The sequence below is a fragment of the Sorex fumeus genome, unplaced genomic scaffold (genome assembly GCF_029834395.1).
Source record: "Sorex fumeus unplaced genomic scaffold, SorFum_2.1 ptg000006l, whole genome shotgun sequence".
NCBI lineage: Eukaryota > Metazoa > Chordata > Mammalia > Eulipotyphla > Soricidae > Sorex > Sorex fumeus.
This window is the reverse complement of record NW_026606063.1, coordinates 33,486,166-33,500,916: the sequence shown is the minus strand read 5'-3', so window position 1 is coordinate 33,500,916 and position 14,751 is coordinate 33,486,166. Positions and strand designations below refer to the sequence as shown.

General features: G+C 39.8%; 1 protein-coding gene across 1 annotated transcript in view; it reads left to right on the top strand.

The window, feature by feature from the left end:
* The window catches only part of ALLC (allantoicase), a 29,915-nt gene extending 17,798 nt beyond the window's left edge, over window positions 1–12,117 (top strand). The window contains exons 9-11 of the mRNA XM_056126681.1: window positions 756–864; window positions 10,785–10,909; window positions 11,911–12,117. Coding sequence (XP_055982656.1) covers window positions 756–864; window positions 10,785–10,909; window positions 11,911–12,117 — 441 coding nt within the window. The remainder of the gene's footprint in view (window positions 1–755; window positions 865–10,784; window positions 10,910–11,910) is intronic.
* The last annotated feature ends 2,634 nt before the right edge of the window (window positions 12,118–14,751 follow it).

Below are 14,751 nucleotides of genomic sequence, written 5' to 3'. Positions count from 1 at the left end.
ACAGAGATGGTTCAGTTGTTTAGTTTGTCCAGTAGCTAACTTGAGAGAAAGAAATAAAAAAAAGCAAAGGAAACAAAACACCTTTACTTTGTAAAATCCTATTAGAAATTTAATCATAAACACTTTTTGGAGATTAGTTTCTTGTCACCTAAACATCCCAGACAAATGAATAAAAACTCTTTGTCGGAAATTAAGGGTTGAAACTAAGATCATATAAGTTCATGGTATAGATTTGACCAAGAACATAACTACTTTGAGAGGTGAAACCAAACTTATTATGAGATCAGCGCACTGATAGATTAGTCAGGGACCCATTTGTTACATGGAATTACATATCAAATGATAATTATAACAAAGAAGCATATTAGAAATTTATAGACATGTAAGAAATATTCAATAAACCCACAAAGAACTGACAGCAGCGAGATGATTGATACACAAAGTAATTTACGAATTAACTCAGAGGAAATTATTTTGTAATGAAATATATAGACATGTAACATGTCAACAGTCTTCTTTTCCTGTTTGAAATCTCTTAATTTTAGACACCATAATTTGCAATACTGTTAGTGATGGCATTTCATGTATACTATGTTCTTACACCACACCCTCTACCTGCCCCTCCCTGTTTCCATTATGGTAAGATAATTCTGCAGCACAGCCACATTTTTAACTTGCTGGTTTTCAGAAATGGATTCTTGAAAGATACTAAGTTTTTTTTGACCTGTCTTTATTCATATTTCTTTGAATTCTAGAATGATGAGAATGGCATCCTCCTTGCTCAGGGTTGTGAGTGGGCAGTTTTCCGATTGGCACATCCAGGTGTAATAACCCAAATTGAGATTGATACAGAACATTTCAAAGGTAAATGAAAAGCTATTAGAAAGCACATTATAATTGTCATGCCGGCTATAGAGATAACATGGTCCTGTGAGGGTGAAACTCAGAAAAGAATCAAAATATGAACCCTAAGAGGTTGTCTGATGCTGTAAACCTCCTTACTCTGGAGTCTCTGAATCACATTTGGAAAGAGTCCTTGAAGTACTCCCTGATTAAGTCTTGAGAAGAATTAGAGTGAGAACTTTTACCCACGTGGAAGGGGTCCTAAGGAAAATGACTGGTGTGACCATATTAATAGGATTGACTCTTTAAAATTCTTCTGTTTTGTTTTGGGACACACCTGGAGGTGCTCAAGGGACTTCTCCTGGTGTGGTGCTTGGGGTTTATTCCTGGAATAGAATATGGGCCTCCCACATGCAAAATGTATGCTCCTGCCTGTTGAACTATCTCTTTAGTCCTACTAGTCTTGATTATTATTATATTTAGATCTTTTTATTTGTTTGTTTTTGTTTTGTTTTTGGGTCATACCCAATGATGCTCAGGGCTCTGTACTTAGGAATTACTCCTAGAGGTGTTCGGGAACCAGATGGAAGGCCAGGGATCAAACCTAGGTCAGCTACATGAAAGGCAATTGTCCTACTCATTGTACTATTGCTCTGACCCCTAGGTTTGATTTTTAAAGGAATGATCATGTTTACAAAATTATGTACATCCATTAATAAACATATATTTAGACAAGTTTATATTATTTTTATTAAGAAATATGTATCATATTGGGAGTCCAAAAGTCCAAGAGATCACTAAATTTTATAATTCACTTAATCACTTGATCACTTGACATCTCATTTCTCATTGATTTGCTCGAGTGGGTGCCATAACGTCTCCATTCGTCCCTGTTATGTGCTAGTGTAGCCCAATGGCATCTGCTCGATCTAGGAACATGAAGAGCCTCAAACTGATCATTCAGGGTCTTGACAAAGAAGTCTGACAATCTCATAGGTGGGCGGCCACGTGATCTTTTGACGTCCTGTGGAATCCAGTTGGTAATGGCTCTAGTCCAGAGGTCATCTCCAAATCTCATTGTGTCCAGCCCATCTGATTTTCAATGTCTTGGCAACAGAGACAGAGTCCCTGATTCTTGATCGTCGACAGAGGTTGGAACTCTGGATTCTTTCTCTCATTTGAGTGAAGCGTGTTACTCCAAGCACAGCTCTTCTGATTCCTCTTTGGGAGACTTGAATAGTGTTCTCATCCTATTTTCCTAGGGGCCAGGTCTCTGAGGCATATGATAATGCAGGAAGAACAGTGGAATTGAAGAGATGTGCCTGGAGGTTCTTTGTCCTCTTAGCTATTTCTTCGACGCTCTTGAAGGCATTCCAAACTGCTTTCTTCCTCCTGCGCAACTCAGGTGCCAGGTCATTCGTCATGTTGACTTCTCGACCTAGGTACACATAACTGTTGCATTCAGAGATGTTAGTTCCATTGAGAGTGAATGGAGTGTCAGGAACACAACCATTTCTCATAAATATTGTCTTCGTGAGATTCAGCTGTAGTCTGACCTTTCCACACTTACAGCCGAAATTGGCTAGCATTTGTGCCGCTTGGCTAATGTTTGGTGTTATTAGAACGATGTCATCAGTGAAGTGGAGGTGGTGTAGTTGCCAACCGTCTATCTTCAATCCCATTCCTTCCCATTCCAGTCATCACATGACATTCTTGAGGATAGCACTGAAGAGTTTCGATGAAATGGTATCACCCTGCCGAACCCCTCTCTTGACATGGATGATTACTTTCTTCTAGAATGGTGAGATCCTGGTAGTGAATCTATAATACAGCTCACAGAAGTATCCTGATGTATTGAGTTTGAATGTCTTGTTTGGCTAGGGCTTTGATGACTGCTTCCGTCTCAACAGAATCAAAGGCCTTCTTTAAATCAATGAACGTTAAACAGAGCAGCATCTTGAACTCCTGAGAAATCTCAATGAGCTTGGTTATTATGTGGATATGGTCGATGGTGCTGAATCCTTTTCGGAACCCAGCTTGCTCACGTGGTTGTCCTTCATCTAGTGTTCTGTCAATCCTATTCAGGATGACTTGAGTGAACAGCTTGTAGATGACAGAAAACAGGCAGATAGAGTGGTAGTTGCCAATGTTGTGGATGTCTTCCTTCTTGTACAGTACTGCTGGTTTTCCATTGAGATGGAACCTTACATTCAGACAGGTAGCATGTGAAGAGCCGAGCCAGTGTATTGATGAATACTGATGGCAGGTTCTTCAGGTGTTCAGGTCTGACCTTGTCTGGGCTGGGTGCTGTTCGCTTCTTTACCGATGAAATGGTGTGTCAGATTTCGGAAGGGAGAACACTGGGAACGACATATCCATCCTGCAGAATTTGGTATGTGGACAGGTGGACGTGTCTATTGAAGAGATCCGAGTAGAAGCCATGGATAATTTTCTCCATTGCCTTTCTGGAAGATGTGTAGATCCATTAGGACATTGGAGGGCAGTCATCTTGGTCTTGTAGTTGGTGAAGGACAGGTGGGCATTGCGAATGCTTTTCCCGGTTTCTGCCACATCTGCCAGCATTTGCCAGCACTGATACTACCTCCACTACCTAGCCACTGCCACGCTCCAGCATGTTTTCTGGATGCTCTGGCCGAGACTCAAGCACGAGTGAAGCCCCACAGAACCAGGTAAACGGAACTCTATGACCTTGGACTCCAGGCTCAATGGACCCGGGAACAGAGATCCTCTGCCTGCTCCCACCAATCTCCAGTGACCAAGGGATTAGAACCAGAAGACCCACCCTACCCTGCCCTGTCTGCTTCCACCAACCTCCATTTATCCAGGGATTACACACAGAAGAACCACCCTACTGGTACCAGATAAATACCTCATTGGCAGACCTCCATTACTTCCACTTACCTCTACTACTCAGCCGCCAACACGCTTCAGGATGCTTTCTGGAACAAGCGGCCACTTTGCGGCCTCGTGACACATCATAAGACACTTAATACCCATCTCCCAAGATTACAGCACCATATTTAATAGGGTTCAAATATGATTTGAACCATGGGAACACTTGAAAGGGCAATTAGAGGCCTCCCTAAAAGCCTCTATCCCTCTTGGAGAGCCTGGCAAGCTACCGAGAATATCCCGCCTACCCAGCATATCCTGGCAAGCTATCCGTGGCGTATTGGATATGCCACAACCAGTAAATACAATGGGTTTCATTCCCCAGACCCCGAAAGAGCCACCAATATGGCAGCATTAGGAAGGACGAGGAAGAAAATTTTATAATTATTAAGTGAAATGTTGGTATACATGGAATTGAGTGTCTCATTGTTTAGCTAACCAGTTCTGAATAAATGTGATAAATTATATTTGGTCAGTTATATAATTTTTAAACATTTTGTAAATCATCATGTCCACTCAAATATAAATTATAATATCTAAGCATATATAATTTAATAGATATTTGTCATAAGTGATAAACAACTAATTTGAGGATTTTTGATGATTTAACACCAATTAAAGTTTTCGATCTAATTAGCAGGCCAGTTTTCACTCTTCCACAAGACTGACAAAAAACTCATCATCTTTGGAAGGAATGGGACAAATGTCAGTTCTGCTTAAATTTTAAAATTTACTTTTTTTGTCTCCCCAAGCACAAAAGTCCTGGCCCAGATGGATTCACTAGTGAATTCTTCCAAATCTTTAAAGAGGACTTACTCTCAATCCTTTTTAAACTTTTCCACGAAATTGAAATATCAAAAACACTTCCAAACAGTTTCTACGAAGCAAATATCACACTGATGCCAAAAGCAGACAGAGATACCACAGAGAAAGAGAATTACAGGCCGATATCCCTGATGAACACAGATGCAAAGATCCTCAACAAACTACTAGCAAATAGAATCCAACTACTCATCAAAAAGATCATACACCATGACCAAGTAGGATTCATCCCAGGGATGCAAGGATGGTTTAACATTCGGAAATCAATCAACATAATCCATCATATCAACAAAAGAAAAGATAAAAAGCATATGATCATATCAATAGATGCAGAGAAAGCATTTGACAAGATCCAGCACCCCTTTATGATGAAAACCCTAGCCAAAATGGGTATAGAGGGGACTTTCCTCAACATAGTTAAAGCCATCTACCACAAGCCTACAGCAAGCATCATCCTCAATGGGGAAAAACTGAGACCTTCCCTCTAAGATCAGGAACGAGACAAGGATGCCCACTCTCTCCACTGCTGCTCAATATAGTACTGGAAGTACTTGCAATAGCGATTAGGCAAGAAAAAGATATTAAGGGCATTCAGGTAGGAAAGGAAGAAATCAAGCTCTCACTATTCGCAGATGATATGATACTCTACTTAGAGAACCCAATAACCTCCACCAAAAAACTCCTAGAAACAATAGACTCGTATAGTAAAGTTGCAGGCTATAAAATCAATACCCAAAAGTCCATGGCTTTCCTATATGCAAACAATGAGAGAGAAGAAAGCTACATGAAAAAAATGATCCCGTTCACAATTGTTCCCCAGAAAATCAAGTACGTAGGAATCAGCTTAACTAAGGAAGTAAAGGACCTGTACAAAGAAAAGTACAAAACGCTACTTCAGGAAATAAAAGAGGACATGAGGAAATGGAAAGATATCCCCTGCTCATGGGTCGGGAGACTTAACATTGTCAAAATGGCAACACTACCGAAAGCATTGTATAAATTCAATGCAATCCCTATAAGGATACCCATGACATTCTTCAAAGAAATGGAGCAAACACTCCTGAAATTTATATGGAACAATAAGCCCCCACGAATAGCTAAAACAATTCTTGGGAAAAAGAAAATGGGAGGAATCAACCTCCCGAACTTCAAACTCTACTACAAAGCAGTAATAATTAAAACAGCATGGTACTGGAACAAAGGCAGAACTGCAGACCAATGGAAAGGGTTGAATACACTGACATCTCCCCTCAATCATATGATCATCTAATCTTTGATAAAGGTGCAAGTAATGTGAAGTGGAGTAAGGAAAGTCTCTTTAACAAATTGTGCTGGCATCACTGAACGGCTACATGCAAAAAAGTGGGCTCAGAACTCTGCCTAACACCATGTACAAAAGTAAGATCAAAATGGATTAAAGACCTCAACATCAGACCAGAAACCATAAGGTACATTGAAGACAAAGTTGGCAAAACCCTCCATGACATTGAAGCTAATGGTATCTTCAAAGATGCCACGCCACTCTCCGAGCAAGTGAAAACAGAGATAGATAAATGGGACTATCTTAAACTACGAAGCTTCTGCACCTCCAAAGAAACAGTGACCAAAATACAAAGACAGTCTACAGAATGGGAAAGGATATTCGCCGAACACACATCTGAAAAGGGGTTGATATCAAGGATATACAAAATACTGGTTGAACTCCACAAGAAGAAAACATCCAACCCCATCCAAAAATGGGGCAATGAAATGAACAGAAACTTTCTCAAAGAAGAAATCCAAATGGCAAAAAAGCACATGAGAAAATGTTCTACATCATTAATTATCAGGGAGATGCAGATCAAAACCACAATGAGATACCATCTCACACCTCAGAGACTGGCCCACATTCAAAAGAACAAAAGCAACCGATGCTGGCGCGGATGTGGCGAGAAAGGGACACTCCTTCACTGTTGGTGGGAATGCCGACTGGTTCAGCCCTTCTGGAAAACAGTATGGACGTTCCTCAAAAAATTAGAAATTGAGCTCCCATTTGACCCAGCGATACCACTCCTGGGAATATATCCCAGAGAGGCAAAAATGTATAGTCGAAGTGATATCTGCACTTGTTTGTTCATTGCAGCACTCTTTACAATAGCCAGAACCTGGAAGAACTCTGAATGCCCAAGAACAGATGACTGGTTAAAGAAACTTTGGTACATCTACACAATGGAGTACTAAGTAGCTGTTAGAAAAGATGAAGTCATGAAATTTATATACAAGTGGTACAACATGGAAAGTATCATGCTAAGCGAAATGAGTCAGAAAGAGAGGGATAGACATAGAAAGATTGCATTCATCTGGGGAATATAAAGAAACAAAATATGAGATTAATACCCAAGAATAGCTGAGATCAACACCAGGAGGATTACTCCATAGCTTAGAGGCCAGCCAGGCATTCTAGGGGAAAGGGCAGCTCAGATAGAGAAGGGAGCACCAAATAAAGGGTGTTTGGAGGATCCTCCCAGGAGGGGAGATGCATGTTGAAAGCAGACTATGGACTGAACATGTTTGCCACTCAAAGCCTCTTTTGCAGACCACAACACTCAAAAGGAGAGAGAGAACACAAGGGATTGCCCTGCCACAGAGGCAGGGTGAGATAGGAGGGATGGGGGTGGAAGGGATATTATCCATGGTGGTGGAAAATGGGCACTGGTGGAGGGATGGGTATTTGATCATTGTATAATCGAAACCCAAGCACAAAAAATTGTAAATCTACAACTGTACCTCATGGTGTTTTACTAAAAATAAAAAAAAAATTAAGAAAAATTTACTTTTTTTGGTCCCAGCTAGTGATACTCCTGGTGATAACACCAGTTTACTTCTGGGTTCATGGGCACTTAGTTAATGATGGGGTATAGTAATTTTGCATATCAAGATAAGAAAATTTAACACTATTGTAGCTACCAAACTATAAGTAATAAAAATAGACATATATACTAAAATCTATCAAAAAGTTAAAATGCATAAAAAATTATGCATACAGAGACCATATGTGGCACTATATGCAGGCAAAAGAAGTATAAACAAATGCTATTGAAAAACTTGGTTAAAAGTGGCTGTTATTAATTAAGTTTTTGGAGTCACTGTCACTGTCCCTATCCTCCTATTGTTCATCGATTTGCTCGAGCAAGTCCGGTAGCATTGTGAGACTTGTTACTGTGTTTGGCTTATCAGATACGACATGGGTAGCTTGCCAGGCTTTGCCGTGCAGGTGAGATACTCTCGGTAGCTTGCCGGGCTCTCTGAGAGGGGCGGAGGAATTCAACTCGGGTCAGCCATGTTGGCTGCATGCAAGGCAAATGCCCTACCGTTGTGCTATTGCTCCAGTCCAAGTTTTTGGGGTGTGCTTCTTATTTTTGTTCATGGATCACTGAGTTTTTAAATTTATGTGACATAGTTACAAAGCTTTTGTGTTTGAGTTTCAGTTATACAATGATCAAATGCTCATCCTTCCACCAGTTCACATTCTCCACAACCAGTGTTCCCAGTATACAACCCCCTCCTACCCACCCTACCCATGCCTCTATGGCAAACAGTTTCCCCCATACTCTCTCTCTCTCTACTTTTAGGCATTATGTTTTGCAATATAGATACTGAGAAGCTATCACATTTGGTCTTTTACCTACTTTTAGCACACGTCTCCCATTCTGAACGATTCTTCCAACTATCATTGACTTAGTTATCCATACTCTATTCCAGCTGCCTTCTCCCCCAGCTCATGAGACAGACTTCAAACTATGGAGCAATATTCCTGACCCCTGTGTCTACTGTCCTTGGGTGTCAGTTTCATATTATGTTATTTTATATTCCACAAACGAGTGTAGTCTTTCTATGTCTGCTCCTCTCTTTCTGACTCATTTCACTTACATGATACTTTCATGACCATCCACTTATAAGCAAATTTCATGGCTTCATCTTTCCTAACAGCTTCATAGTATTCCACTGTGTAGATGTACCAAAGTTTCTTTAATCAGTCGTCTGCTCTCGGGCACTCTGGTGGTTTCCAGTTCTGGCTATTGTAAACAGTGCTGCAATGAACACAATGCACCTGCAGATGTCATTTCTACTGTGCTTTTTTGCACCCTTGGGATATATTCCCAGTATTAGTATTGTGGGGTCATGTGGAAGCTCAACTTCTAGTTTTTGAAGGACCGTCCATATTGTTTTCCAGAAAGGCTGGACCAGTCAGCATTCCCACCAACAGTGAAAGAGCATCTTTTTTCCCCCCACATCCACGCCAGCACTGGTTGCTTTTGTTCTTTTGGATGTGTGCCAGTTTTTGTGGTGTGAGATATCTCATTGTTGTTTTGATTTGCATCTCCCTGATGATTAGCAATGTGGAGCAGTTTTTCATGTGCTCTTTGGCCATTTATATTTCTTTTTTGAGAAAGTTTCTGTTTCTTCTTGCCATTTTTTGATGGGGTTGTAGGTATTTTTCCTGTACAATTCTACTAGTGTCTTGTATATTCTGGATATTAGTCACTTATCAGATGGGTATTGGGTCCCATTCTGTGGACTCTCTCTGTATGTTGGTCACTGTTTTTTTTTGAGGTGCAGAAGCTTGATGTAGTCCCATTTGTTTATGTTCGTTTCAGTTTGCTTGGTCAGTGGTGTTTCATCCTTAATGATTCTTTTAGCGTCAGTGTCATGGAGGGTTCTGCCTATATTTTCCTCCATGTACCTTATGGATTCAGGTCTGATATTGAGGTATTTAATACAATTTGATCTGACTTTTGTGCCTGGCATTAGACAGAGGTCAGAGTTCATTTTTTGAAGGTGGCTGGGATGACTGAATTTCTTTTTTTTTTTGGATGACTGAATTCCTAATACTATCTCTAGCCAATGATTCTCTGTATGAATAATTTAAAATCACTTGTTTATTATTGTAAGGAGTAGTTTATTTAAAGCAATTAACAACTAGTAAATTTACATAGCAAGGCATCTCAAACCACAATGTCATGAATGAACAGCTATTGGCCCCTAAGAATCTTTTTTTAATAATACGTTGTAGTTATGGGAATGAAGGGATGCATCAATATCTGCTCCTAAATATCAAATACACAATAATTAATATATAACTGTACACAGTATGTACATATGAAAAGCAATGAAATAACCAATCTAAATAATGTCTTCCTCCTGCATCCATTGGGTTTTCATGAGCACCCTAGTCAGAAGCATACTCACCTCTTTGGATCTTTCAGTTTCAAGGGATGAACCATGAAGAGACATGTGAACAATTAATTTTATCTTTATCAGAGTTCCTGATCAGCAACCCTGCTCTGTTGAGTTTTGTTTTGAAAGGGTAGGGGGATCTCCTATAGATGCCTTCACAAAGAATGTAGAACCCTTTTATAATGGTTTTCTATAACCAGTTGTTTCTCAGTGCCTCCTCTTAACCTGGTTTCCTTTCTCTGGTCCCTCTTTCCTATGACTTGGCCTCATAGTTTCAGGCTGTGGCCCTCTTTTAAATAATTTTTCACCTCTGGCTCTCTTGGAATTTCCTGGGGACACTACGAGGTAAGCATATGATTACTGATTGAGAAACATTGCTCTAACCCAGTGGACAAATGATTTCTATAAAATTCCAAAGAATTTTATAATTCCACAAAGAAGAAAAACTTGGGATTGTATATTTTCACTATTTCACTAGATATTGCTATGAATACCTAGCAATCCTTGAACACCTAGCATGCCTGATTGGTGCCAAGAACTGGTTAACTTAGCTCAGTATTTCTTCTTTTATTGTCACATTATGAATATGATGCCATAAGCAAAATATTTTCCAGTTTCATAATATTTTCAGAAGAGTCACTCAGCAATATGCAAGTAATTAAATCTGAAAGGAAGCTTAAAAAGTATATTCAACTGTAAAAGTAAAATGCCTTAAATTCAAACACTAGTATGCCAGGTCCATAAACATATGTTGTATCGTTTTGATTCCTCAGAAAAACAAATTACTTATTCCATGGGGTAATCTGTCTCATGACAAAAGGACGCATTCCATCTCTCATTCACTTCCGACCATTGTTTTTGTTTGTAAAGAACCCACAACATGTTCTTTGATGAGTTTTGAACCTGATTTAAAAAAATAACCCTCAATATCACATGAACAAAGCTGAACTTAAATGAAGAAAGTAATTAAAAACAATTTGCTCTTATAGGCAATTCTCCTGATAGTTGTAAACTGGATGGTTGTGTCTTGACCACTCATGAGGAGGAAATCATGATGAGACGAAAGTGGATTCTTCCAGTCCACAAGTGGAAGCCACTGCTCCCCATCACAAAGGTTAGTGAGGAACAGAGGCCGTCAGACACTCTGCAGCTGATCCTAGACTTGGTCCACTGCACTTGGATTTATTTTGGAATAACTCTGATACAACTCCCAAACTTCTCAGTTTAACAGCAAAGTGAAATTTTAAGAATCGCACCACACATATATGCAATTAATAATACTTAACATTTTAACAATGAATTTTAAAATATTCATTTAGAAAGTTCTTATTAATACAGTTAATTTTTAAATTTTTGTTTTAAGCTATTTTTAAAAAATAGTACAGAGATTATATATATGAAAGGTGTTTTTGCATGTTGACTTTTAGAAGGGGTGACTAGTATATTTAAAGCTATAACAGTAAGTCAACATGTGAGGTGGTGCTGAGATGCTCTAGGAGGGTGTTTTGGGGCCAGGGAGATAGTACAGGGGCCAGACACCTTCGTTTATCCCAAGCACCACATGGCTTTCCTAACATTCACTTCCAGATTGTGCCCCAGGAAGTCTGTGGGCGCTACAGGGTGACCTGAGTAACCCCCTTCAGGGCCCCCCAAATGTAGGCTCCCTGGCTTCTCGGATTGAATCATTGGCCCAGTTGGCTGAGAATTGCAAGGAGTAACCTTGAGGTTCCAGGAGCACTGCTTCAGAGCCCTTCCCACCCCCCAAAGGGTCTTCTTTGAGCTAGTAAGAGGGAAATATTGTGGGTCGCAGTTGGAGGTTGAGGGTTATTCCCAGGTAATGAGCACTGATAGCTTCTGGGAGATTCAAACACTCCCACTTATCTTTTTCTTATCAACTTGTCCACTTTATCAACCATCAGGTACAACAGATAACTCAGGGACCTGAGTATTCAAGCCAGTAGTATTTGGCACCCTGCTAGCAAATTTCAGTGGTAAGACAAACTATTATAATTGAATAACTGAAGGTCCTTTAGTCCAAGAGCTTGCATTGGGTGAGGGAGCTCAGTTGTGCCATCACTGCATAACTACCAGCACCTATGTCTGTCTCTCTTTCAGCTGTCTCCCAACGAAAGCCACTCTTTCAATAGCCTGACACTGGAGCTCCAGGATGTCATCACTCATGTGAGGTTCACCATGTCCCCAGATGGGGGTGTGAGCCGCCTCAGACTCAAGGGCTACCCCAGCTCCATCTGCCTCCTGCGCCCACGAGAAAAGCCTTCGTTGAGATTCTCAGTTAAACCAGGATTCAGAGAAAATCTCTAATCCCACTCAAGAACCATGGATTACTACATGATTACCCAGTCATACTCTTTTTTGAAGGGTTTTGAACATCTGAACCTTCCTGGTGATTAAATAAAGTGGTCATGTTCACCAAATGATATGTGTTTAGTGATGCAGAGATGGGCTCCTAATTTAAAAATTGACCATAGCTTGTAAATAGAAAGTGTTCTCTTGAAGGATTAAATATCAAGATATTAATATTTATGATATTAATATTTTGTGGGCTGGAGCGATAGCATAGCAGATAGGGCGTTTGCCTTGCACGCGGCTGACCCAGGTTCGATTCCTTCACCCCTCTCGGAGAGCCTGGCAAGCTACCGAGAGAATTCCACCCACATGGCAAAGCGTGGCAAGCTACCCATGATGTATTCGATATGCCAAAAGACAGTAATAACAAGTCTCACTATGGAGACGTTACTGGTGCCTGCTTGAGCAAATCGATGAATAACAGGAGGACAGTGCAATGCTACAGTGCTATTAATATTCTGTACCTTATGTATATGGGTTCAACAGGTAATACAGAATCTATTGCCATTAAATTTGTTTAAGCCCATCAAAACAATTGAAAATGAATTTTTAAAAAAAGAAGTAACATTGCATTTATAATATTGTAGTGGCTACAGATGTGCATCTTGGAAAATCAAAGCTACGCAGACATACATTTGATACATACATTGTTCACCAAAAAATCCAGTTTTACTATTCATTATACAGTTTACCCCCTTGCCTACCTCTCACCTCTTCCTTTAACTAACCATTTATTTTTAATTTTTTTATTCTTAAATTGAGGTTATATCGTTTATAATGCTATTAATAATTGTTAATAATGCACATATCTTTGATTTTTTAGTGTAAAAGTTTACAGATTACATTTTATTCAACACCAAAACTAAAAAGCCCCATCAAAAAATGGGTAGAAGAGTTGAGCAGAGTCTTCTTCAGAGAAGGTACATAGATAGCAAATAGGAATATGAAGAACTGCATATCACTACAGAATTATCAGGGAAGTGAAAACCAAAATAACAGAGGTATTGCCTCATAACAGTAAGAATGGACTATCTCAAAAAGGGTGGAAACAACCAGTGCTGGCTGAGATATGGAGAAAAAAATTCTCATTGACTGTTGGTGGAATGTAAATTGGCTCAGCCTCTATGAAAATCAATATGAAGTTGTCTTAAAAAGTGAAAAACAGAGTTAAGCTATAATCCAATAATATTACTCCTTGTTATCTAGCCCAAGAACATAAAATTATAATTCAAAATAATATGTGCATTTCTATGATCATTGCAGTGCTTCTTACAATAACCAAGACCTGAAAATGACCCAAGTGCCCAACAATAAATGAGCAGATAAAGAAATAATCTTGTTCATATACAACAAAATATTAATCATTTATAAAAATGATAAAAATTTATATATTTCCACAACCTGGATGGGGCTGGAGCAATAGCACAGAGGTAGGGCATGTGCCTTGCATGCGGCTAGCCTGGCTGAGCCAGGTTTGATTCCTCCACCCCTCTCGGAGAGCCAGGCAAGCTACCAAGAGTATCTTGCTCGCACAGCAAAGCCTGGCAAGCTACCCATTACATATTCAATACGCCAAACACAGTAACAACAAGTCTCACGATGGAGACGTTACTGGGCCTGCTCGAAGAAATCTATGAACAATGGGAGGACAGTGCTGCAGTGCTACAACTTGGATGGAACTGGAGGGTATCGTATTAACTAAAATTAGTTAGGAGAAAAAGACATACCAGATGATCTCATTCATATATATATATATATACACATATTTAGATAGATAGATATTTTTTGCTTTTTGGGTCACACCTGGTGATGCACAGGAGTTACTCCTGGTTCTTTACTCAGGAATTACTCTTGGTGGTGCTCTGGGGGCCATATGGGTTGCTGGGAATCGAACCTGGGTTGGCCGCATGCAAGGCAAACATCCTACTCACTGTGCTATCACTCCAGCCCTCTCATTCATATATGGTAGATAGAAACAAAGCAAAGGGAATAGACAAAGTCTAATGAAAGCAACCACCTTAGGTTTTGATAAAAGAACTGAGGTTCTTAACTGGGAGTGAGGCTGGTTGAAAGGGAGGGGAATTAATTGAGAAATGAGGTAGTGGGCAAGAAGAAACCTAGGGAAGGTAGAGAAATCCTGGCAACATCGTAATAGGGTGTGGTATAGTAACATTTTATGCCTTAAAACAATACTGACACTATTTTAAACCATGCCATCTCAATAATAATTAAAACATAACATTTTGGGCCACACCCACCTATTCTCTTGGCTTCTGTCTCTGTGCTCAGCAATCACTCCTGACAGTGCTCAGAAGACCAGAAGTGGTGCTGGGGGTCAAATCTGGGTGGAGGCAAGGCAACTAACTGCCTTACCTACTGTACTATCTTCCAGCCCCTAAAAAAATTTGAAAAAGAACTTAGAAAGTGCTGAAAAGTAAACGTGTGTATTTATTTAATTGTTATCTTTGTGTCATACATAAGTGAAATCAAAGGGTGTTTGTTTTTATCTGACTTCTCTTAGGGGCTGGAGCAATATAGCATTTGTCTTGCACGTGGCCAACCCGAGTTCGATTTCTCCGTCCCTCTTGA